The sequence below is a fragment of the Pongo abelii genome, chromosome 13 (assembly GCF_028885655.2).
Source record: "Pongo abelii isolate AG06213 chromosome 13, NHGRI_mPonAbe1-v2.0_pri, whole genome shotgun sequence".
NCBI classification, from domain to species: domain Eukaryota; kingdom Metazoa; phylum Chordata; class Mammalia; order Primates; family Hominidae; genus Pongo; species Pongo abelii.
The window spans coordinates 101,104,763-101,128,877 of NC_071998.2; the positions used below are offsets into that span (position 1 = coordinate 101,104,763).

Below are 24,115 nucleotides of genomic sequence, written 5' to 3' on the forward strand. Positions count from 1 at the left end.
ACCTTGGGCAGTATGGCCATTTTCACGATATTGATTCTTCCTACCCATGAGCATGGAATGTTCTTCCATTTGTTTGTATCCTCATTTATTTCATTGAGCAGTGGTTTGTAGTTCTCCTTGAAGAGGTCCTTCAGGTCCCTTGTAAGTTGAATTCCTAGGCATTTTATTCTCTTTGAAGCAATTGTGAATGAGAGTTCACTCATGATTTGGCTGTTTGTCTGTTATTGGTGTATAAGAATGCTTGTGATTTTTGCACATTGATTTTGTATCCTGAGACTTTGCTGAAGTTGCTTATCAGCTTAAGGAGATTTTGGGCTGAGACAATGGGGTTTTCTACATATACAAGCATGTCATCCGCAAACAGGGACAATTTGACTTCCTTTTTTCCTAATTGAATACCCTTTATTTCCTTCTCCTTCCTGATTGCCCTGGCCAGAACTTCCAACACTATGTTGAATGGGAGTGATGAGAGAGGGCACCCCTGTCTTGTGCCAGTTTTCAAAGGGAATGCTTCCAGTTTTTGCCCATTCAGTATGATATTGGCTGTGGATTTGTCATAGACAGCTCTTATTATTTTGAGATATGTCCCATCAATACCCAATTTATTGAGAGTTTTTAGCATGAAGGGTTGTTGAATTTTGTCAAAGGCCTTTTCTGCATCTATTGAGATAATCATGTGGTTTTTGTCGTTGGTTCTGTTTATATGCTGGGTTATGTTTATTGATTTGCGTATGTTGAACCAGCCTTGTATCCCAGGGATGAAGCCCACTTGATCATGGTGGATAAGCTTTTTGATGTGCTGCTGGATTTGGTTTGCCAGTATTTTATTGAGAATTTTTGCATCGATGTTCATCAGGGATATTGGTCTAAAATTCTCTTTTTTTGTTGTGTCTCTGCCAGGCTTTGGTATCAGGATGATGCTGGCCTCATAAAATGAGTTAGGGATGATTCCCTTTTTTTCTATTGATTGGAATAGTTTCAGAAGGAATGGTACTAGCTCCTCCTTGTACCTCTGGTAGAATTCGGCTGTGAATCCATCTGGTCCTGGACTTTTTTTGGTTGGTAAGCTATTAATTATTGCCTCAATTTCAGAGCCTGTTATTGGTCTATTCAGAGATTCAACTTCTTCCTGGTTTAGTCTTGGGGGGGTGTATGTGTCGAGGAATTTATGCATTTCTTCTAGATTTTCTAGTTTATTTGTGTAGAGGTGTTTATAGTATTCTCTGATGGTAGTTTGTATTTCTGTGGGATCGGTGGTGATATCCCCTTTATCATTTTTTATTGCGTCTATTTGATTCTTCTCTCTTTTCTTCTTTATTAGTCTTGCTAGCGGTCTATCAATTTTGTTGATCTTTTCAAAAAACCAGCTCCTGGATTCATTGGTTTTTTTGAAGGGTTTTTTGTGTCTCTATCTCCTTCAGTTCTGCTCTGATCTTAGTTATTTCTTGCCTTCTGTTAGCTTTTGAATGTGTTTGCTCTTCCTTCTCTAGTTCTTTTAATTGTGATGTTAGGGTGTCAATTTTAGATCTTTCCTGCTTTCTCTTGTGGGCATTTAGTGCTATAAATTTCCCTCTACACACTGCTTTGAATGTGTCCCAGAGATTCTGGTATGTTGTGTCTTTGTTCTCGTTGGTTTCAAAGAACATCTTTATTTCTGCCTTCATTTTATTATGTACCCAGTAGTCACTCAGGAGCAAGTTGTTCAGTTTCCATGTAGTTGTGTGGTTTTGAGTGAGTTTCTTAATCCTGAGTTCTAGTTTGATTGCACTGTGGTCTGAGAGATAGTTTGTTATAATTTCTGTTCTTTTACATTTGCTGAGGAGTGCTTTACTCCCAATTATGTGGTCAATTTTGGAATAGGTGTGGTGTGGTGCTGAAAAAATGTATATTCTGTTGATTTAGGATGGAGAGTTCTGTAGATGTCTATTAGGTCCGCTTGGTGCAGAGCTGAGTTCAATTCTTGGATATCCTTTAACTTTCTGTCTCGTTGATCTGTCTAATGTTGACAGTGGGGTGTTAAACTCTCCCATTATTATTGTGTGGGAGTCTAAGTCTCTTTGTAGGTCTCTAAGGACTTGCTTATGAATCTGGGTGCTCCTGTATTGGGTGCATATATATTTAGGATAGTTAGCTCTTCTTGTTGAATTGATCCCTTTACCATTATGTAATGGCCTTCTTTGTCTCTTTTGATCTTTGTTGGTTTAAAGTCTGTTTTATCTGAGAGTAGGATTGCAACCCCTGCCTTTTTTTGTTTTCCATTTGCTTGGTAGATCTTCCTCCATCCCTTTATTTTGAGCCTATGTGTGTCTCTGCATATGAGGTAGGTTTCCTGAATATAGCACACTGATAGGTCTTGACTCTTTATCTAATTTGCCAGTCTGTGTCTTTTAATTGGAGCATTTAGCCCATTTACATTTAAGGTTAATATTGTTATGTATGAATTTTATCCTGTCATTATGACGTTAGCTGGTTATTTTGCTCGTTAGTTGATGCAGTTTCTTCCTAGCATCAATGGTCTTTACAATTTGACATGTTTTTGCAGTGGCTGGTACCGGTTGTTCCTTTCCACGTTTAGTGCTTCCTTCAAGAGCTCTTTTAGGGCAGGCCTGGTGGTGACAAAGTCTCCCAGCATTTGCTTGTGTGTGAAGTATTTTATTTCTCCTTCACTTATGAAGCTTAGTTTGGCTGGATATGAAATTCTGGGTTGAAAATTCTTTTCTTTAAGAACGTTGAATATTGGCCCCCACTCTCTCCTGGCTTGTAGAGTATCTGCTGAGAGATCAGCTGTTAGTCTGCTGGGCTTCCCTTCGTGGGTAACCTGACCTTTCTCTCTGGCTGCCCTTAAGATTTTTTCCTTCATTTCAACTTTGGTGAATCTGACAATTATGTGTCTTGAAGTTGCTCTTCTCAAGGAGTATCTTTGTGGTGCATTCTCTGTATTTCCTGAACCTGAATGTTAGCCTCTCTTGTTAGATTGGGGAAGTTCTCCTGGATAATATCCTGCAGGATGTTTTCCAACTTGATTCCATTCTCCCCGTCGCTTTCAGGTACACCAATCAGATGTAGATTTGGTCTTTTCACATAGTCCCATATTTCTTGGAGGCTTTGTTCGTTTCTTTTTCTTCTTTTTTCTCTAAACTTCTCTTCTCACTTCATTTCATTCATTTGCTGTTCCGTCACTGATACCCTTTCTTCCATTTGATCGCATCGGCTACTGAGGCTTGTGCATTCATCATGTAGTTCTCGTGCCGTGGTTTTCAGCTCCATAGGTCCTTTAAGGACTTCTTTGCATTGGTTATTCTAGTTAGCCATTCGTCTAATCTTTTTTCAAGGTTTTTAGCTTCTGTGCCATGGGTTCGAATTTTCTCCTTTAGCTCGGAGTAGTTTGATCATCTGAAGCCTTCTTCTCTCAACTTGTCAAAGCCATTCTTCGTCCAGGTTTGTTCCATTGCTGGTGAGGAGCTGCATTCCTTTAGGGGAGGAGAGGTGCTCTGATTTTTAGAGTTTCCAGTTCTTCTGCTCTGTTTTTTCCCCATCTTTGTGGTTTTATCTACCTTTGGTCTTTGATGATGGTGACGTACAGATGGGGTTTTGGTGTGGATGTCCTTTCTGTTTGTTAGTTTTCCTTCTAACAGTCAGGACCCTCATCTGCAGGTCTGTTGGAGTTTGGTGAAGGTCCACTCCAGACCCTGTTTGCCTGGGTATCAGCAGCGGAGGCTGCAGAACAGCAGATATTGGTGAACAGCAAGTGTTGCTGCCTGATCATTCCTCTGGATGTTTTGTCTCAGAGCAGTAACCTGCCGTGTGAGGTGTCAGTCTGCCCCTACTGGGGGATGCCTCCCAGTTAGGCTACTCGGGGTTCAGGGACCCACTTGAGGAGGCAGTCTGTACATTCTCAGATCTCCAGCTGTGTGCTGGGAGAACCACTACTCTCTTCAAAGCTGTCAGACAGGGACATTTAAGTCTGCAGAGGTTTCTGCTGCCTTTTGTTTGGCTATGCCCTGCCCCCAGAGGTGGAGTCTACAGAGGCAGGCAGGCCTCCTTGAGGTGCGGTGGGCTCCACCCAGTTCAAACTTCCTGGCCTCTTTGTTTACCTACTCGAGCCTCAGCAATAGCAGGCGCCCCTCCCCCAGCCTTGCTGCCGCCTTGCAGTTTGATCTCAGACTGCTGTGCTAGCAATGAGCGAGGCTCTGTGGGCATAGGACCCTCTGAGCCAGGCACTGGATACAATCTCCTGGTGTGCCGTTTGCTAAGACCGTTGGAAAAGTGCAGTATTAGGGTGGGAGTGACCAGATTTTCCAGGTGCCGTCTGTAACCCCTTTCCTTGGCTAGGAAAGGGAATTCCCTGACTCCTTACGCTTCCCAGGTGAGGCGATGCCTCGCCCTGCTTCGGCTCACATTCAGTTTGCTGCATCCACTGTCCTGCACCCACTGTCCGACACTCCCCAGTGAGATGAACCTGGTACCTCAGTTGGAAATGCAGAAATCATTTGTCTTCTGCGTCACTCACACTGGGAGCTGTAGACTGGAGCTGTTCCTATTCATCCATCTTGGCTCCACCTCTTTTCTTTTCTTTTCTTTCTTTCTTTCTCTCTTCATCTCTCTCTCTTTCCTTTCTCTCTTATCCTCTCGCCTGCCTGCCTTCCTTCCTTCCTTCCATTTTCTCTCTCTTTCTTTCTTTTCTTTCTTTCTTTCTTTCTTTTTCTTTCTTTCTTCCTTCCTTCCTTCCTTCCTTCCTTCCTTCCTTCCTTTCTTTCTTTCTTTCTTTCTTTCTCTCTTTCCTCTCTCTTTCTTTACAAGATCTCACTCTGTCATGCAGTGTTGCAAACACAGCTCACTGCAGCTTCTACCTCCTGGGCTCAAGTGATGATCCACCTGCTTCAGCTTCCCAAGTAGCTGGAAATACAGGCTTAGACCTGTGCCACCATGCTCAGCTAATTTTTTTTGTTTGTTTTTAGAGATGGAGTCTCGCCATGTTGCCCAGGTTGGTCTTGAATTCCTGGGCTCAAGTAATCCTCCCACCTCAGCCTCCCAAAAGTGCTGGGATTACAGGCATGAGCTACCATTCCTGGCCCTGAGTGTATATTTCTAACTAAATTAATGAGAACAAGAGAGAAAAAAATATAAATTTATATAACATAAGTGATTCTGCCTGCCATTCCAATCTACATGTGCATCCTCTTGTGACAGACTGATTCTACTAAGTGCTTAACTGATGGCCACCTACATATTCCTGTCTTTGTTGCTAGTCAAGATCCTGTTTCATTCCTTTGTTCATCCTCCAGGTGGCCACATCCTGAGGGAAGGCTGAGACCTTCCTCAACCCAGGGGGTTAGTCTTGGTTCATTAACTCCAAGCCAGTTTTGATGATTCTATTCCCTTTCCTTTATTGGTTTAGGAGTAGGGTTATGCTGTATTTTTGATCAGTGAGACTTTGGGGGATCAGCTTTGGTGAGGGGTAGGGGGTGCTTTGGGGAAAGCTTCTTTTTTCTTAAAAAGGGAGGAGGGGAGAATCCTCCCTTTTCCTGTCTCTGAACATTTTAATGACACATGGAACTGCTGTGTCCATCTTGGGACATCAGAGGAAAGCCAAGAGAATTGCAGAGAGGTCAAACTGAGGCCATCAGGGCATTGAGCCACCGAATTAGCCACCTCTGGTGCCATACTACCTTGGGACTTGTTGTTACATGAGCCAATCAATCCTCTGTTGTTTAATCCTCCATTAAATAATCTTTCTACCACCTGCAGGTAAAAGCATTCTAAATGATACAGTATGAGGATGACTGTTCCCACAGTTGGTCTCAGCCTCTTGTATCTCTCAAAATCTGAGCATCAACAAATCCCAAGAAATTCTAGAGTTTCAAGATATATATTTTTGTACAATATGATTCTTAATACAAGCCAACAACATCATCTGGTATTTAACATAAGAAAAGGAGGTCTGTTCCTAGGCTGGAACTTTTGGGTTTTAGTGAGGTATGACACTATATTGTACTTATTGGGAGATTTAAGGAGTTCTCAAGGGGAGTTTTGACTATGCAAACTTCTGCCTTTTCTCCTTAGAACCTAATCCTTTCCTGAGATGCCACCGTAGGGAACTGAAAAGAACTTTCCCTTTCACCCTGTGAAGGTTCACTGAAAAATCAATTCACGAAAGGCAGATTAATTGGTGGAAAGACATATACATTTGTTTAACATGTGCATGGGAGCCTTCAGAAGGAATACCCAAAGATATAGGTGAAATTGTCCATTTTTATACTTAGGTTCAACAAAGTTTGGACAGCCATGTAGATCTAAAAAGGATATGATCTAATGTTAATAGACAGAGTGAGGAAACCCAGCAAGGCCTGTCTGTCTAGATTCTTCTTGAGCATGCATCCTCTAAGCATGCATTCCTTCCTTCTGAGTGTGAGGCAGGACCCCTTCTGGAATGGGGGTCTTATGACCTATAGTCAAATTAGGTAGGTCAGATAATTTCTTCATGGCCAGTTGTTACACAGAAAGGTGGTGGGAAAGTTTGAGTTATACCTGCAGGTTTTATGGCTGGCGCTGGGGGAAAAAAGGGTTCTGGTTTCTGTGACTACCCCTTGGGGAACAGGGATTCTAGTTTCTATGGCTAGCCCTGGGGAAGAATGAGACTGAGAGACAGGAGGACAGAAGAATGTCAGAGAAAAACTGTTGTTTCTGAGGTTTTCATTTTAGGGTATGTTTTCTGAGTCCCAACACAACTAAATTGTGCAGCTGGGCACAGTGGAAACAGAGAGTGGCCCAAAAGAAGTAGAAAGTATGAGCCATTCAAGACCAGCCTGGGCAACATGGTGAAACCTCATCTCTACAAAATTAATAATAATTATTATAATAATAATTAGATGTATTTAATAAAAAAGAAAAAGAAAGTATGGGCCATTATAACCTGGTTGAGGAGACAAAACTTAAATGGCAGGATTGATTTTGAGGCTAGAACACAGCAAATTTATCCAAAGGAGTCTCTATCATGGGACTTGGAGGTTGATGGGGAAGGTGAGTCTGGAAAGACTCCTTCTTCTCATGAGGCTGGGCTAGGCTATGCTGGTGTAATAAACAAACCCCAATCCTGTGGCTTCAAACAATAGCAGTTTAGTTCTCACTCATATTACATGGCCAAGGTGGGTTGCTTGTGTTTCTGTGCTGCATTGCCCTTACACTGGGGTTTAGGCTAACAGAATTGCCACTATCTAGGATTGCCAGTTGCTGTGGTAGAGGGGCAGGGTCATGTGACCAGTTCTGGCCAATGGGTGTGGGAGACATCTATTACTTCTGAGTTGGAGCATTTAACTGCTGATGTAGGACACCTTGCTGCCCACACCCAATGGCCAGAACTGGTCACATGACCTCAGCAACTCTAAGGAGGCCAGGAAGTGAAATCCTGTTACATGTTTGCAAGAAGAAAGAACTGGGAATATTTGCGTGAGCGGCATTAATGGCCACCAGTCACCCTCTTTGTCCAGTGATCCATCTAAAATCTGTGTGGACAATGAGCAAGAACAAATTTCCACTTTCTTGCACATTCGGGTCCATTCAGACTCGTCTTTCTCTCTTACTCTGTTTTCACGTGGTGGTGCCTGGTGATTCCAGGGAGTGTGAGTACAGTCAGTGTCCTTCCATGCAGTGCTACTCTCTCCCTCTGAGGCTTTGACCCTTTACTTTTACTTTTATTTTATTTTTAGTACTAACCAAGGTCAGAGCTAAGGAAGTCACCCAGTGATTTTTTCTGGAATGCCATCCATTGCTGCTTCCCCAGGTCTCTTTAGCCGCCTGACGCCTTCATTGCTTAGTGTTACATTGTCTCCCTTTGTTCAAAGATGCAAAGTTATTTTGTCTACACATTACTCTACTCAAACCCTCATGGCTTCCTGCTACCAGCCCAAATCCCTCTCCCTGCAGATCCTCATGTGTGTCCTTGGCTTCTCCAGCTGGGTCCTGAACTCAGCTCCTTTGTTTTGGTGGTACACCTCTGTCTGCCCTCACATGCACTCTTCCCAACAGAAGTTAGTAGCAGAGAGGGCAGCCATGTAAGTCAACAGAGCACGCCCTGTGAATGGAGACACAGATGTTGGCGCTAAGGAATTGGAAGCCTGGGCGAATGGACTTATTCCTCTGACTGTGCAGCTAGGTGAGAGAGTGTATAAAAAGCAATAAAAAAAAGTTATTGTGGTTGATTTCATTTATTCCTGAGAGGTCTTTATAAAACTGTCCCTGATGGATATTTATAAACATAACCTCAGCTACAAGTAGACAGGTCTCAATTTCTCTTATCACAGGGAAATGCAAACTTATTCTCTTCTTTCCTCAAGGTTTGGTCTTGTATTTTAAAAATGGAATAAAGACTGTAGTAATGTTGCTAGGGATTATAGGAATAATATAAATATAATTTCTCTTCTCAAAGACATTATAAATAAGAATTTCAGCAAAGGGAGAAGAGGAATGTAAGATGAAAATGGTTGTTTGAAAGTGCAGTATGTAGAAGTATAATATACATTTGTATATACAGAGATAGAATATACAATTAATATACATATTATATGTATTATACGTATTATACATATATGTATAATACGTATAATACATATAATATGTATAGAATATATAGTTAATATAACAATATATAATATAATTATATAAATTCTCTACATATATAAATTCTATATATAGAATATATAAATTTTCTATATTTCTATATGTTCTATACATTCTATTCCATATATATTCTATTCTATTTATATGTTCTATAAATATATAGAATACTTAAATTTATAGAATACTTAAATATATTTTAAAATACTAAAGTATATTTATAGAATATATATACTTTTGGGCCAGGTGCAGTGGCTCACACCTGTCATACCAGCACTTTGGGAGGTCAAGGCAGGTGGATCATCTGAGGTCGGGAGTTCCAGACCAGCCTCAACATGGAGAAACCCAGTCTCTGCTAAAAATGCAAAATTAGCCGGGTATGGTGGTACATGCCTGTAATCCCAGCTACTCGGGAGGCTGAGGCAGAAGAATTGCTTGAACCCAGGAGGCGGAGGTTGCAGTGAGCCGAGTTGGCACCATTGCACTCCAGCCTGGGCAACAAGAGCGAAACTCCGTCTCAAAAAAAAAAAAAAAATATATATATATATATATACTTTTGTATAGAATATATAAATTATATATTTCTCTCTATATATATTCCATATATATTCTCTGTCTAGAATATATAAATGTATATATGTAGAGAATATGTATAATTTTTTATATGTATAGAATATATATATGAATTTATATATGGAGATAATATATATAGGATTTATATATATTTCTATTTTTTATATATATATATACTTTTTTCCCCAAGTTCTTAGGTCAGATTCTTTCTATAGGGTCTTCCCTTACAACCAGAGGAAGCTGTGTTTGTATAACTAATAATAGAAATACATCAGCCTAGAATATCTGTCTTTTACAATTGAACATCTAAGCTGTGCAAATATTGGTGCTATAGTTATAAACCATGGATCTTAGTTGAGGGGAAACTCTTCTCAGGAACTCAAACATGAAAGCCGATGTTAAAAGTCATTACTAAAATTCTAGAGCTGAGGGGATTACAAATCAGCATTCTAAGCTATCCTCCTACCCACTGGTCCAATGCATTACATGTTGGCAGAATGGAAATCATTTTGGAAAAGGGAAGTGGCATTTTCAGATGCACAAACATCTTCCTATAAAGAAGTGTCTGTCATTTTCTATCTCTAAGTTCTCAAGAAGACAGGGTCTCCTGCCCCTTGGTATCCAAATAAAATTGGCCGGTAGTCTACTGTGTGCAGTGTGTGGGTTAAGTGCTTTCTCCAAGATTCTTAGTGTTGTGTCCTCCTTCAACTCCACATTCTCAGCGAGCTCCCATGGGCACACAGCTGCTCTCTTCTTTCCATCCTCAAGTCCAAGTGGGATGTCATTCAGCTTCCAACAGACAACTCTAGCACAAGATACTGGTGTAGAGCAGATCTCCACCGTAGGTACGAAAGTGAGGGAAGAATTACATCATGACACAGCATAACAAATACTTTAAAATGAATTTGTAAACATTGCTGTTCTGAAAAGTCCTTTTTAGGCTGGGCACGGTGGCTTATGCCTGTCTTCCCAACACTTTGGGAGACTGAGGTGGTTGGATCACTTGAGGTCAGGAGTTAGACCGGCCTGACCAACATGGCAAAACCCTGTTTCTACTAAAATTACAAAAAGTATCCAGGCATGGTGGTGGGTGCCTGTAATCCCAGCTACTTGGGAGGCTGAGACATGAGAATTGCTTGTGCCTGAGAGGTGGGGGTTTCAGTGAGCCGAGATAGTGCCACTGCACTCCAGCCTGAGTGACAGAGCGAGACTCTGTCTCAAAAAAAAAGAAAAAGGAAAAGAAAAAAAAAGTCTTTTTTTATTACCTCCTGGTAATTTCTTACTGCCAATTTTTGCCCTAATTTCTTTCAATTTCTTTCCCTCTTCTAACTGCACCTCTTCCTTCTTACCTTCCTTCTGTGATGTGGGACCCACATTTTCACACCCAAATGGTCCATAGAGTTGCTTTGTTCTCCAAAATAGTTTTCTCCTTGGAAGGAATTTTACCTCTAGCTTTTAAAATAACATTTCTGTTCTCACAAACTTATCATCAGGATTAATCACATTTTTAAATTAAAATGTTATTACTAAAACATTTTAAACTAAAATAGCATTTTTAAACTAAAATGCTATGTCTGTTTTCTCTCACTCTTGTTATGAAATATTTCCTAATGTGAAGTGTTTTCTTGATGGAAGACTAAAATATTGAGACAACATATATATTTATGTCTCACATCTCCTTCTTATGGCCATATAGCCTTTAATAAAGGTAGTGTTGCTTACAAAAGGAATGATTGTATAATAGCAGAGAAAAAATTCTTTCCAAAATGAAATAATATATAGAGATGAAAACCAACACTTGTGAATGAAACTTTTTTTTTTTTTTGCGACGGAGTCTGTCGCCCAGCCTGGAGTGCAGTGGCGCAATCTCCGCTTACTGCAGGCTCCGCCCCCCCGGGTTCAAGCCATTCTCCTGCCTCAGCCTCCCGAGTAGCTGGGACTCCAGGTGCCCGCCACCTCGCCCGGCTAATTTTTTTGTGTTTTTAGTAGAGACAGGGTTTCACCGTGTTAGCCAGGATGATCTCGATCTCCTGACCTCATGATCCATCCACCTCAGCCTCCCAAAGTGCTGGGATTACAGGCGTGAGGCACCGCGCCTGGCCAAATGAAACTTTTATATGCAGAATTATATTTGCATAGTTGAAGGTAAAAGTACTTGTCCATAATGATTTTCATATATAATTTTGGTTATAGATTGTATCTATTAGCTATTGTTACAATAATGCTGCTTGACAAACCATCCCAAAACTCATTGGCTTTCGTTGTCATACATATGTAGTTGGCTGGGGCTTGGCTGATCTAGACCTGGCTTGGCTTCCAGGTGCAGATTGGATCCAGATCTGCTCCCCAGGACTCTCATCCCTTTGCAGGCTGACTGGGGCTTGTCCTTCTCATGCTGTAGCAGAAGTGTAAGCCTCACTTCTTAAGCCCATTTCAAACCTTTGCTTGCATTATGCGCTCTAACATCCCTTTAGCCAAAGCAAACATCAGTGAGACAGGGAAGACCATTTCTCCCACAGCAGGAGAGGAGGAGAATGAATAATTGCTGAACAGTAATTCAGACTCTTACATAAGTGAAATATCATCTGATTGTCCAACATGTCCAACATCTGTGTCTCTCTGCCAGCCAAATCCAACAGGTATCAAAACTGGCTTAAACCAGGAGGGGTTATTAGTCGGTTAAAAGCAAAGCATGTCAAGGAAATAATCTATTCATGTAGGAGCAAAGATTTTTCTTCTATAAACTTGCATTTAAGATAAAGCTGACAATCTCCTTGCAGCAATTTCTTGAGAAGAAAGTGTAGGTCAAGGCACAACACTCCTCTGGCCCAATTCCTGCAACCTAGTCAGAGAGGACAACTATTTGCACCATGAAATGAATTACAGCCAAACAGGTCTTGTGTAATTCGTTGTGCATATATCCTATGAAATGAAGCTCTCAAGGACCCAGAATGTAAAATTTAAAAAGTAACCAGTGCTAATACATTAAAATTTAATTAATTTCGTATTAGTTTACTGAAAGCCTCATGTAATTTCAAGCAATTATTAGTCATTCATCACCTTTTGTTCAGTTGATTCTTACTAGAAATGCTGGAGTATGGCAATCTTACACATCTCTGGGTTCTTGATTTAGCACAGAGGCTGGTAGAGTACATCTCATGGGACAAACTAGCTCACTATCTGTTTTTGTCAATAAAGTTTTATTGGAACACACTCATGCCCATTTGTTTCTATGTTGTCTGTAGCTGCTTTCACTCTACAAGGGCAGACTGAGAAGTTGCAACAGAAATGCTATGAACTCAAAGCCTAAAATATTTACTACGTGACAAGCAGAAGAAAGACGGCCAATCCTGATTTAACATAATGCTAGACAGTTGAAATTTTGGAATTTGGGTTATTCACACAGTTCTGGGATGAATATTGTTCTTGAGTTGTCCTTAGATAACTATCTAAATACTTAGAGAAAAGTATTTTTTAGGAAAATCAATAATGTAAACAAATATTACACAGATAATTTTAACCTCCTTAAGAAAATAATCTTTTTAATACATTAGGTTATGAGCACTTATTTCCAAACAGTTATTATACCAATCATAAAATTTGTATTTGCTTGTTAAAGGAGACCCTGAAAAACTCTATCAAATATTGCTTTATTAACCTTTAAGGAGATGATTATTCTTGCAATAAACCTACGGTTTTAAAAAATATACACTTGCCAGTTGGGCACAGTGGCTCACTCCTGTAATCCCAGCACTTTGGGAGGCCGAGGTGGGCACATCACCTGAGGTCAGGAGTTCGAGACCAGCCTGGACAACATGGTGAAACCCTGTCTCTACTAAAAATACAAGAATTAACTGGGTGTGGTGGCACATACCTATAATCTGAGCTACTTGGGAGGCTGAGGCCAGAGAATCACTTGAACCTGGGAGGTGGAGGTTGCACTGAGCCAAGATTGCACCACTGCATTGCAGCCTGGGCAACATAGAGAGACTCTGTCCTCTGTCTCAAAAAAAAAAAAAAATATATATATATATATACATATATATGTATATATACACACACACACACATGTATCTTGCCATTTCTTCAAACTTTTCACCAATGTAGATCATTTTAACTCTATTCACATACATAATTGCATCTGAATTAGTACAATTTTACTATATTGTGTTTAAAGATATTTCAAAACACCACACTGGCCCCTGATCTTTTCTTTGATATTAGAAAAAACAAAATCTTGTGTCTTGCCAGATATCCACTCTTGGAGACAATCTGGTGGCTTTAGAAGAAAGAAACATTAGCATTTCTAAAGACTTGGAGAGAGAACATGGGCAGATATTAAAAGTGACAACACATTCTTAGTTATTTCCAGTAGATAAATTGAGAACACAGAAAAATCTGGAGTCATATCTATTGGGTATTGAATTAGATGTGTGTATTTCTGTGTTCTGGGATTCACTTTAAAGCCCCAAGTGAGTCCTCAATATGAGGCCTAAAATGGAGAAGAAGAAGAGTTCATGGAGAAGAACAGAAGGGTGGCTCACACCTGTAATCCCAACACTGGGAGGCCAAGGTGGGTGGATCACCTGAGGTCAGGAGTTCGAGACCAGCCTGGGCAACATGGTGAAATCCCCGTCTCTACTAAAAATACAAAAATTAGTCAGATGTGGTGGCGGGCACCTGTAATCCCATAATCCCAGCTACTTGGGAGGCTGAGGCAGGAGAATTGCTGAGGCAGGAGGCGGAGGTTGCAGTGAGCCGAGATCATGCCATTGCACCCCAGCCTAGGCAACAAGAGTGCAACTTGGTCTCAATATATAAATAAATAAATAAATAAATAAATAAAAATAAAAAGAAGAAGACGAAGAAGATGAAGAGTTCATCCCAGCCTCTTCTCCACCCTGGGCTAGGACTAGCTCTCTATAAGATATAGGACTTAGACAATGGATCCTAAATTGGAGATTAGGTAAAAACAAAAGAAGTGCTCCAGGACTACACTTCTGAAAGGAAGTTTTCCTGGCCCAGTAACTGCAAGATAGGTATAGAGCTATAGGTCATCATCAGCTCCCTTTACAAGTCACATGGTATTGTAATCTGAGAAATAACAACTGTGTATCCATGTCAGCTGAATGACTTGGCTCAAATGGCACTTCTTTTCTTCTTTCAGAAGTCGGGTGGGAGAATGTGCTGCTAAAGGAGGGTGAGTCAGCCTCGAATGCCACAGAAACGTCCGGCCCAGACATGACTATCAAGGTAAGGGATTCTCTTCAGGTTGATTCTCAAAGTGTATCTCTAGAGTAAAGGCAGCCTATGGCAGGTTTTACTGGGGGCAAAATGAACACTACCAATCCACCTTGCTGGAGTTCTCTCTCTACTCACTGAGGTCTTAGGGAGGCAACCGTACATAAGATTTTCTGAAATTTGGGATCTGGTCTACAGCCATACCACCCTAAACACGCCTGACCTCGTCTGAAACTTGGGATCTGGATTAGGAAACTGCTTGAAAACCAGAATCTAAGATGTGATTTCCAATGGGCCTGTCGTAGGGTCTTCAGTGAATATCTACACGTAAGCTATTTGTAAATGGTAACCCCAGTGGGCACAGTGGAGCAAATCTGAAAATTCTGAGCTGAGAATTCAGGCCCCACTGTGCATTGTGAGGAAAGGTCAGAGAGGCATAAAGTAGCTTTGATCTTGGCTCAAAATTTCCACTGATGTCAGCGGGAAGGCAGCACATGGCCCACTCCAGCTGAAACGCTAATGGCCAAAGGTTTACAAAATGAGTCATCTGGAAATCCACTTAACTATCACTGTTCAAATTAAATGCATCAATTTGTAAGCACTGGCCAGATTAAAGAATCTGTAGCAAAAGTTATCAGAGGCTCAACCATTTCCCCTCTGTTACGGGATTAGACACAAAGGAATGGTCTTCCTCTCTTAGAACTCTGCTTACATATTAGTTAACAAAGGATGGGGGTGGGAGGGCTTTCTAACATTCTTGCTTGAATAATTATAATTTGAATATATGCTACTTATGAATTTTTCTTTGAAAAATAAGAAGTAATGTCTTATTTTATATAGAGCTGTGACTGGAGATATTTCTTTTTTTTTTTTTTTTTGAGACGGAGTCTTGCTCTTTTGCCCAGGCCGTTGTGCAGTGGTGCGATCTCGGCTCACTGCACTCGGCTCACTGATCACCTCCTGGGTTCAGGCCATTCTCCTGCCTCAGCCTCCCCAGTAGCTGGGATTACAGGCACCAGCCACCGTGCCCGGCTAATTTTTTGTATTTTTAGTAGAGACGGGGTTTCACTGTGTTAGCCAGGATGGTCTCGATCTCCTGACCTTGTGATCCGCCTGCCTCAGCCTCCCAAAGTGCTGGGATTACAGGTGTGAGCCAAACTGGAGATATTTGTCTCCTGGATCTATTAGTAGAAGTTGTACAAAAGAATATATAGCATGGATTTACTCAAGTTTTCTTTTGTAATGTGAAGGCTAAACTTGTGTTGTCTATGTTACAAATGGTAGAGAAAGCAAGCAAATATTACCATAGTAAAGCTAAATGAAAGATAGGATAGTAGCCTGATTAGTCAAAAAGTCAACTAATCTAAGTGGTAACTATCCAGTGCTGAAAGAACTGTAACTACGTTTAGCAGAATTTGTGAGACAATAATATAAATTGCAATGACATGTTGGTGTTTTATTGGCTATTATTGCAATGATTGACAAGTTTGAGTCTATGACCACATTGGACGAAGGGGAATGGGTGCCAATAGTGATGGACAATACCTGATGGATTTAGATTTGTTATTTCAAAATCTGTTATCATCTGGAGAATTAGTTTTTGAGATGAGTTGCTAGTGGGAGAGGAGACAGCATGTTGCCAGTGTAGCTGCAGATGTGGTACAGACAGACATTCAAGTAGTCAGAAAGACTGGAGTTTACTTTTATAAAGCAAATGGCATATTCTTTTTTTTTTTTTTTTTAGACAGAGTCTCGCTGTGTCGCCAGGCTGGAGTGCAGTAGCGCAAACTTGGCTCACTGCAACCTCCGCCTCCTGGGTTCAAGCAATTCTCCTGCCTCAGCCTCCCAAGTAGCTGGGACTACAGGCTCCGGACACCATGCCCAGCTAGCTTTTGTATTTTCAGTAGAGACGGGGTTTCACCATGTTGGCCAGGTTGGTCTCCATCTCTTGACCTCACGGTCCACCCGCCTCAGCCTCCCAAAGTGCTGGGATTACAGGCTTGAGCCACCACTCCAGGCCACAAATGGCATATTCTAATAGAAGCAAGTCTTGTCCAAATCCCATTTGATAAGATTGCTACTTAACCAGGCTACTCATCCATGGTACCAGGATCTTGACTGAAGTTGTATTTGGGTCCCTCTAGTTTAGACATCATTCTCAATCTCCCTTTCTTTTTCTTTTAATGAATACCTGAAAATTTCTCATAAGAAAAGATTTATTTTACCCCTGCCCTACCCCAGGAAGATTTTTCATCCATAAGAACTGAACTCATTCTGAGGAATAAATACCATACACTTTAAATAGTTGAGCAATATAGAAATTTATTTCTTTATTCATTTTGAGGCAGAGTCTTGCTCTGTCACCCAGGCTGGAGTGCAGTGGCATGATCGTGGCTCACTGCAACCTCCACCTCCCAGGTTCAAGGGATTCTCCCACCTCAGCCTCCCAAGTAGCTGGAATTATAGGCATGTGCCACCATACCTGGCTAATTTTCGTATTTTTAGTAAAGATGGGGTTTCTCCATGTTGACGAGTCTGGTCTGAAACTCCTGGCCTCAGGTGATCTGCCCGCCTCGGCCTCCCAAAGTGCTGGGATTACAGGTGTGAGCCTCTGCACCCAGCCAGCAAAATAAAAATACATTTAAACACATCAATAAACCCCTACAAATATTCTAGAGTTCTTCTCTTAATGCCGGTTCCTTCTCACTAAGGAATTTGTGAATTTTTTAGGTGGATATAACTCCAGAAAATGCTTCTGTTTCTATTTTCTCCTTTAGGATTCCCAATTATGGAGCAGTCATTGACTTTTTTCCTTTGGGAATCATGTTGTCTCCCACCCCACATTGCCTTACATAACCATCATGTCTTCGTATCCAAATGAAAGTATTATTTTTTCTGCTCCACTTCACTAATCAGAGAAATGCAAATTAAAACCACGATGAGATACCATCTCACAGCTGGTCGTGGTGGCTCACACCTGTAATCCTAGCACTTTGGGAGGCCAAGGTGGGTGGATCACGAGGTCAGGGGATCGAGACCATCCTGGCCAACATGTGAAATGCCAACTCTACTAAAAATACAAAAATTAGCCGGGTGTGGTAGCGCGTGCCTGTAATCCAAAGCTACTCGGGAGGCTGAGGCAGGAGAATTGCTTGAACCAGGGAGGCAGAGGTTGCCGTGAGCTGAGTCTGCGCCACTGCACTCCAGCCTGGCAAAAGAGCGAGACTCTGTCTCAAAAAAAAAAAAAAAAAAAAAAAAAGAGAGATACCATCTCACACCAGTCAGAATGGCCATTATTAAAAAGGCAAAAAGTAACAGATGTTGGTGAGGATGCAGAGAAAAGGGAACAGTTATACACTGTTGGTAGCAATGTAAATTAGTTCAACCCCCATGGAAAACAGTATGGAGATTTCTCAAAGAACAAAACTACTGTTTGACCCAGCAATGGATATCTACCCAAAGGAAAATAAATCATCTTATCAAAAATACACTCATACTCATATGTTTTCTGTAGCACTATTCACAATAGGAAAATCATGAAATTAACCTAAGTGTTCATCAGCGGTAGATTGGATAAAGAAAATGTGGCATATATACACCATGGAATACTACATAGCCATATAAATAATGACATCATGTCCTTTGTAGCAACTTGGATGCAGAAGGAGGCCATTATCCTGCATGAATTAATGCAGAAACAGAAAATCAAATACTGCATATTCTCCCTTATAGGTGGGAACTACTACACATGGGCATAAAGATGGAAACAGTAGAGACTGGGGACTCTAAAAGAAGGGGCAGGAGAGAAAGGAGAAAGGGTTGAAAAACTACCTATTGGATACTATGTTCCCTATTTGGGTGATGGGTTCAGTAGAAGTCCAAATCCCAGCATTACGTAATATACCTTGTATCAAGCCTGTACATGAACTCCCTGAATCTATAATAAAAAAATTAAAATTAAATAAAAAGAATTATTTTTTTTCTCTCTGCATATAACTGCCTGGAGCTCATTAAGCACACACTCCCCCTCTTACATTTAGCTGCAGCTATTCCTACTTCTAATAGCTACTTTATATATCCTTGCAATATCAGCTATTCCTGCCTTTTGCCTGAGAAAACAAAATATTCTGTTAATAAAACCTGATACATTGACACTTTTCAAGGGAAATATCAGCAGAAATTACAAAGATAGTTGGGTTTCTTCCATATTGCTCTTCTTGTGATAGAGATGTCTATCTTAGTATTTAGAAATTTTCTTTCTGAAAAAGGAATACAATGTTTTGAAGGTGCTTGCTTCCTCTTTGCCTTCCATTTGCCTTGCCATGATTGTAAGTTTTCCGAGGCCTCCCAGTCATGCTTCCTGTTAAGCCTGTGGAACTGTGAGTCAATTAAACCTCTCTTCTGGCTAAGCACGTGGCTCATGCCTGTAATCCTAGCACTGTGGGAGGCCAAGGTGGGTGGATCACCTGAGGTCAGGAGTTCAAGACCAGCCTGGCCAACATGGCGAAACCCCATCTCTACTAAAAATATAAAAATTACCCTGGCATGGTGATGCATGCCTGTAATCCCAGCTACTCAGGAGGCTGAGGAAGGAGAATTGCTTAAACCCAGGAGGTGGAGGTTGCAGTGAGCTGAGATCACGCCACTGTACTCCAGCCTGCGTGACCAGAGTGAGACTCCATCTCAAAACAAAAAACACAAAAAACCTCTCTTCTTCATAAATTACCCAGTCTCAGGTAACTCTTTACAGCAGTGTGAAAATGGAATAATACACCTGTGAATGTGACTTATTTGGAAAAAAGTCTTTGCAGATACAATTAACAATCTTGGCTGGGCGTGGTGGATCATGCCTGTAATCCAAGCACTGGGAGGCTGAGGTGGGTGGATCACTTGAGGCCTGGAGTTCAAGACCAGCCTGGCCAACATGGTGAAACCGTGTCTCTACAAAAAATACAAAAAAATTAGGTGGGCATGGTGGCACACGCCTGTAATCCCAGCTACTCCGGAGGCTGAGGCACGAGAATCATTTGAATTCAGGAGGGAGATGTTGCAGTGAGCTGAGATCACGCCACTGCCCTCCAGCCTGGGTGAAAGAATGAGGCTCTGTCTCAGAAAATAATACTAATAATCTTGAGATGAGATCATCCTGGATTTACCAGATGGGCCCTAAATCCAATGACACATGTCCTTGTAAGAGACAAAAGAGGATACTCATATACACAGAAGGCCATGTAAGGGGACAGAGGCAGAGGTTGAAGTTATGCAGCCCAAGTCAAGAAACACGTGGATCCACCAGTAGCTAGAAGAGGCAAGAAAAGAGTCTTCTCTAGAGCCTTTGGAGGGAGAGGAGTGCAGCCCTCCTGACACCTTGAATTGGAACTTTTGGCCTCCAGAATTGTGAGAAAATAAATTTCCGTTGTTTTAAGCCACCAAGTGTGTGGTAGTTTGTTATGGCAACCCTGGGAAATGAATGCACTCAGATTCTGCCAAGAATCACACCTACGCTTCTTGAGTGCTAATGCCATAGAGGCTGATAAACCAATATTATGCAGATCCACATAATTTTCTTATTTTACTCTACTTACCCTTATAAATTGTTTTTACCTGTTCTTGTTTTGGGAGAACCACTAACTTTTTTCAGCCTATATTTATCATCCTTCACTGGAAGAAAAGGGTAGCTGTATCTCAAACTAGCTTCTATTTGATATCCTATTCTGTTTTGTTGCTTGTCCAGACATTGAATTTAAAAAAAAAAAAAAAAAGCAGTTATGGATCAGTATTTCTTGAAATGCCTGACCCTGAGAATCACCTGCAGCAATGTAGAAAACAGCAATAACACAGCTTGCCAGACTTCTTTCAGAATTCAGATTCAGAAGACCTGGGCTTGAGAATTAGCATTTTTAATAAGTGCTCCAAGTGACTTTCATGATTTGTTTCAGAAAATCTTGTCTTAGCACATACTAATGCAGTCTGGGGGTGGCCATGTGAGCCCTACTATTGCTCTTGGCTCTCCAGTTGTCCAACCAATCTGAGGCAGAATTTGGATACTTCCCTATTCAGTGCCCTTTGATTACTTCCCGTTTCAACACTGAATAAGCCTCAGGCTTCCCCTGGCTTCTAGACTTCCTTACTCTTAACTTCAATTTCATTTTTAGTGTTGTCTTTCACTGTGTCTTTCTTTGTACCCATTCTTGCCCTCTTTATCTGGTCTACTTGGAGCCTGGATACTGTAGCTTTCTTTTTAAAAAGCTGAGCTCAGCTGGGCATGGTGGTGGGAAGATTGCTTGAGCCCCGGATTTCAAGCCTAGCCCAGGCAACACACTGAGACTCTATCTCTAAAAAAATAAATGAAAAGATCAAGCTGATAATATCCCTCTGCTAAGGCCCTGCTGGCCTTCCCATGGCTCCTGGAACAAAGACCAACTCTTGCAGGCACTGTGTTTTTTAAAAGCCCCTGGCTTTCATTCACTTCTCCCTTTCTCTTCCTGCTCTCCCTCTCTCTTTATAGTCACATCTTTGGCTCAAATATTCGCTCCTCCAGTGGCACATTCTTTTCTTTTTTTTTTTTTCTTTCTTTTTTTTTTTTTTGAGACGGAGTTTCACTCTTGTTGCCCAGGCTGGAGTGCAATGGCGCCATCTCGGCTCACCACAACCTCCACCTCCTGGGTTCAAGCAGTTCTCCTGCCTCAGCCTCCTGAGTAGATGGGATTAACAGGCCTGCGCCACCACACCCGGCTAATTTTGTATTTTTAGTAGAGACAGGGTTTCTCCATGTTGGTCAGGCTTGTCTTGAACTCCCGACCTCAAATGATCCACCTGCCTCAGCCTCGCAAAGTGCTGGGATTACAGGCGTGAGCCACGGCACCCAGCTCCAGTGACACTTTCTAACAAGCACTGTATGTTTCATATTCTCATAGGACCTAATAGCTCTCCTTCATAGCCAGTCACATCAATAACCATAGAAGTCGGGCAGGTGTGGTGGCTCACACCTGTAATCCCAACACTTTGGGAGGCCAAGGTGGGTGGATCGCTTGAGACCAGGAGTTCGAGACCAGCCTGAGCAACATGACAAAACCCAGTCTCTACGAGATATAAAAAAATAGCTGAGTGTGGTGGCATGTGCCTGTAGTCCTGGCTACTTGGGAGGCAAAAGGCAAAAGATGGGAAGATTGCTTGAGCCCAGGAGATTGAGGCTGCAGTGAGCTGTGATAAAAAATAAAATAAAAATAAAAATAACCATAATTTTCATTGCATAATATCCAGTTGCCCTTGCTACAATATCATTTCCATAAGGTCCATTTTTCTGTTTCATTTTTTACTTGTTAGAGGCTCTAAATTGTAGTTCTTTTTTTAAAAAACACAACTTTATTAAGGATAAAATTTGCATGCCATATGGTTCCCCCAAGTAAGTGTACCGTTCAATAATATTTCATAAATTTACTAACCATCACACAATCCAGTTTTAGAACACACACAGTTTTAAATAATTTCCATCATTCCAATAAGATCCCTCATGCCCTCTTATAGTTAATCTCCATTCTACCCCATCCCCAAACAACCACTCATTCCTTTCTGTTTCTATAAATTTGGCTGTTCTGGACATTTCATATAAATGGAGTCATACAACATGCAGTGTTTTGTATCTGGCTTAGGATGGTGATGATTTTTTCTTTTTTGAGGTTTATCCATGTTGTAGCCTCAATCACTATCCCTTTCACTCTTTTTAATGCTGAATAATATTTCATTTAATCAATATGCCAGGCTGGGCATGGTGGCTTATGCCTGTGATCCCAGCACTTTGGGAGGCCAAAGTGGGTAGACCACTTGAGCCCAGGAGTTGGAGACCAGCCTGGACAACATGGTGAAACTGTGTATCTGCAAAAAATACAAAAATTAGCTGGACGTGGTGGCATGCATCTGTAGTCCCAGCTACATGGGAGGCTGAGGTAGGAGGTTCACCTGAGTCTAGGAGGTAGAGAGTGCAGTGAGCTGTGATTGTGTCACTGCACTCTATCCTGGGTGATGACAGAGTAAGACCCTGTCTTTAAAAAAAAAAAAAAAAAAAAAGATATGCCAGTGTCTTGGGTTTTTTTTTTTTTTTTTTACAGCCCAGAGGTCTTTTATTTATTTATTTTTTTAACACCTATTATGCCATGAATTCATAGGGAATAAGTTCCAGCAGTTCAGGCTCCTTCCCATTGGTTCTCACAAAGTGCTTCTCTGGGTGGAGCAGGTTGGCACTTCAGTTGAACCCAGGTACCTTTCTCTTTGGCTTCTGTCTTTTTCTGATCATTTTCCTTCACGCATTTCAGGAAGCTATCTCGGCTCTTAGAGTGCTTAATGTGCTCAATACACACATTAATTCTCTTGGCAAGAATCTTGCCCTTAACTTGTTTGTTTACAACAATGCCAACAGCATGCTGGGTAACATTGTAGACTCTTCCAGTTTTGCCATGGTAACACTTGTGGGGCATTCCTTTTTGAACAGTGGGCATTCCTTTTTGAACAGTACCCATTCCCTTGATGTCTACAATATCACCTTTCTTATAGATTCGCATATACGTGGCCAAAGGAACAACTCCATGTTTTCTAAAAGGCCTAGAGAACATATATCAGGTGCCTCTCCTCTTTCCCTTTGTGTTCGTCATTTTGGCGAATTACTGGAAGATGGCGTTTCTGGCCGAAAGGCTTTTTTTTTTTTGTTCATTCAGAAGTTGATGGATTTTGAGGTTGTTTCTACTTTCTGGCAGTAAGTATTCTTGCTATGAATAGTCGCTGCTGTGGATAGTCACATGTAAGCCTTTGTGTGGACATAGGTCTTCCTTTGTCTTGGGATCATACCTAGGAGTGGAATTGCTGGGTCGTATGGTAAATCTGGGTTTAACTTTTTAAAAAGCTGTCAGACTCTTTTCCAAAGCATCTACACCACTTTACACCTCACCAGCAATGAATGAGTCTTCCAAGTTTTCTACATCCCAGCCAACACTTGCTACTGTCCATCTTTTGATTATGACCATCCTAGTGGGTGTGTAGCAGTATGTCATTGTGGTTTTGGTTTGCATTTTCCTAGTGGCTAATGACACTGAGTTATTTTCATGTGCTTATTGCCTATTTGTATGCAGTTAATTTTTAATGGCTTGATTTCCTTTTTTGTCATAGTTTGTTCAATTATTAAATTGAAGCACTCTCTCATTGCAGCTGCCCAGTCAGTGTTTTCTGAGTGAGGGACCCTCTTGTTGGCTGTGGCAGGAGGGTGCACTCAACTCACCCTTCCCCTTTAAGATCACTGCCCTCTCCACCACTACGTCCCTCTGCAGGGGTCACATCAATCTCTCTTCTTTCTATTTATTTTCTTTCTCTCACTCTTTTCTTTCTTTCTTTCTTTTAGACAGGGTCTCACTATGTCACCCAGGCTGGAGCATGGTGCGATCATGGCTCACTGCAGCCTCAACCTCCCAGGCCCAAGCAATCCTCCTACCTCAGCCTCCTGTGTAGCTGGGCCTATAGGCGTGCAGCACCACACTTGGGTAAATTTTTATTTTTTGTAGAGAAGGAGGACTCCCTATGTTGCCCAGGCCAATCTTGAACTCCTGGGCTCAAGCGATCCTCCTTCCTCAGCCTCCCAAAGTGTGAGATTACAGGTGTAAGCCATCACACCCAGCGATTATCTCTCTTTTCTATTTTCCCT

The 24,115-nt window shown here is 41.4% G+C and overlaps 2 protein-coding genes across 6 annotated transcripts in view; one reads left to right on the forward strand and one right to left on the reverse strand.

The window, feature by feature from the left end:
* PALM2AKAP2 (PALM2 and AKAP2 fusion) overlaps nt 1–24,115 on the forward strand; it is a 546,014-nt gene that overhangs the window by 374,624 nt on the left and 147,275 nt on the right. For all 5 annotated transcript variants that reach the window (XM_054519582.2, XM_054519580.2, XM_054519581.2 and 2 more), the window contains 1 exon segment: nt 14,354–14,439. In XM_054519582.2, coding sequence (XP_054375557.2) covers nt 14,354–14,439 — 86 coding nt within the window.
* Nucleotides 22,596–23,097, reverse strand: LOC100452985 (large ribosomal subunit protein eL21-like). Its single transcript, XM_054520419.2, has one exon. It carries the CDS (start codon nt 23,034–23,036, stop codon nt 22,611–22,613), a length of 426 nt encoding a protein of 141 aa, XP_054376394.1. The 5' UTR covers nt 23,037–23,097; the 3' UTR covers nt 22,596–22,610.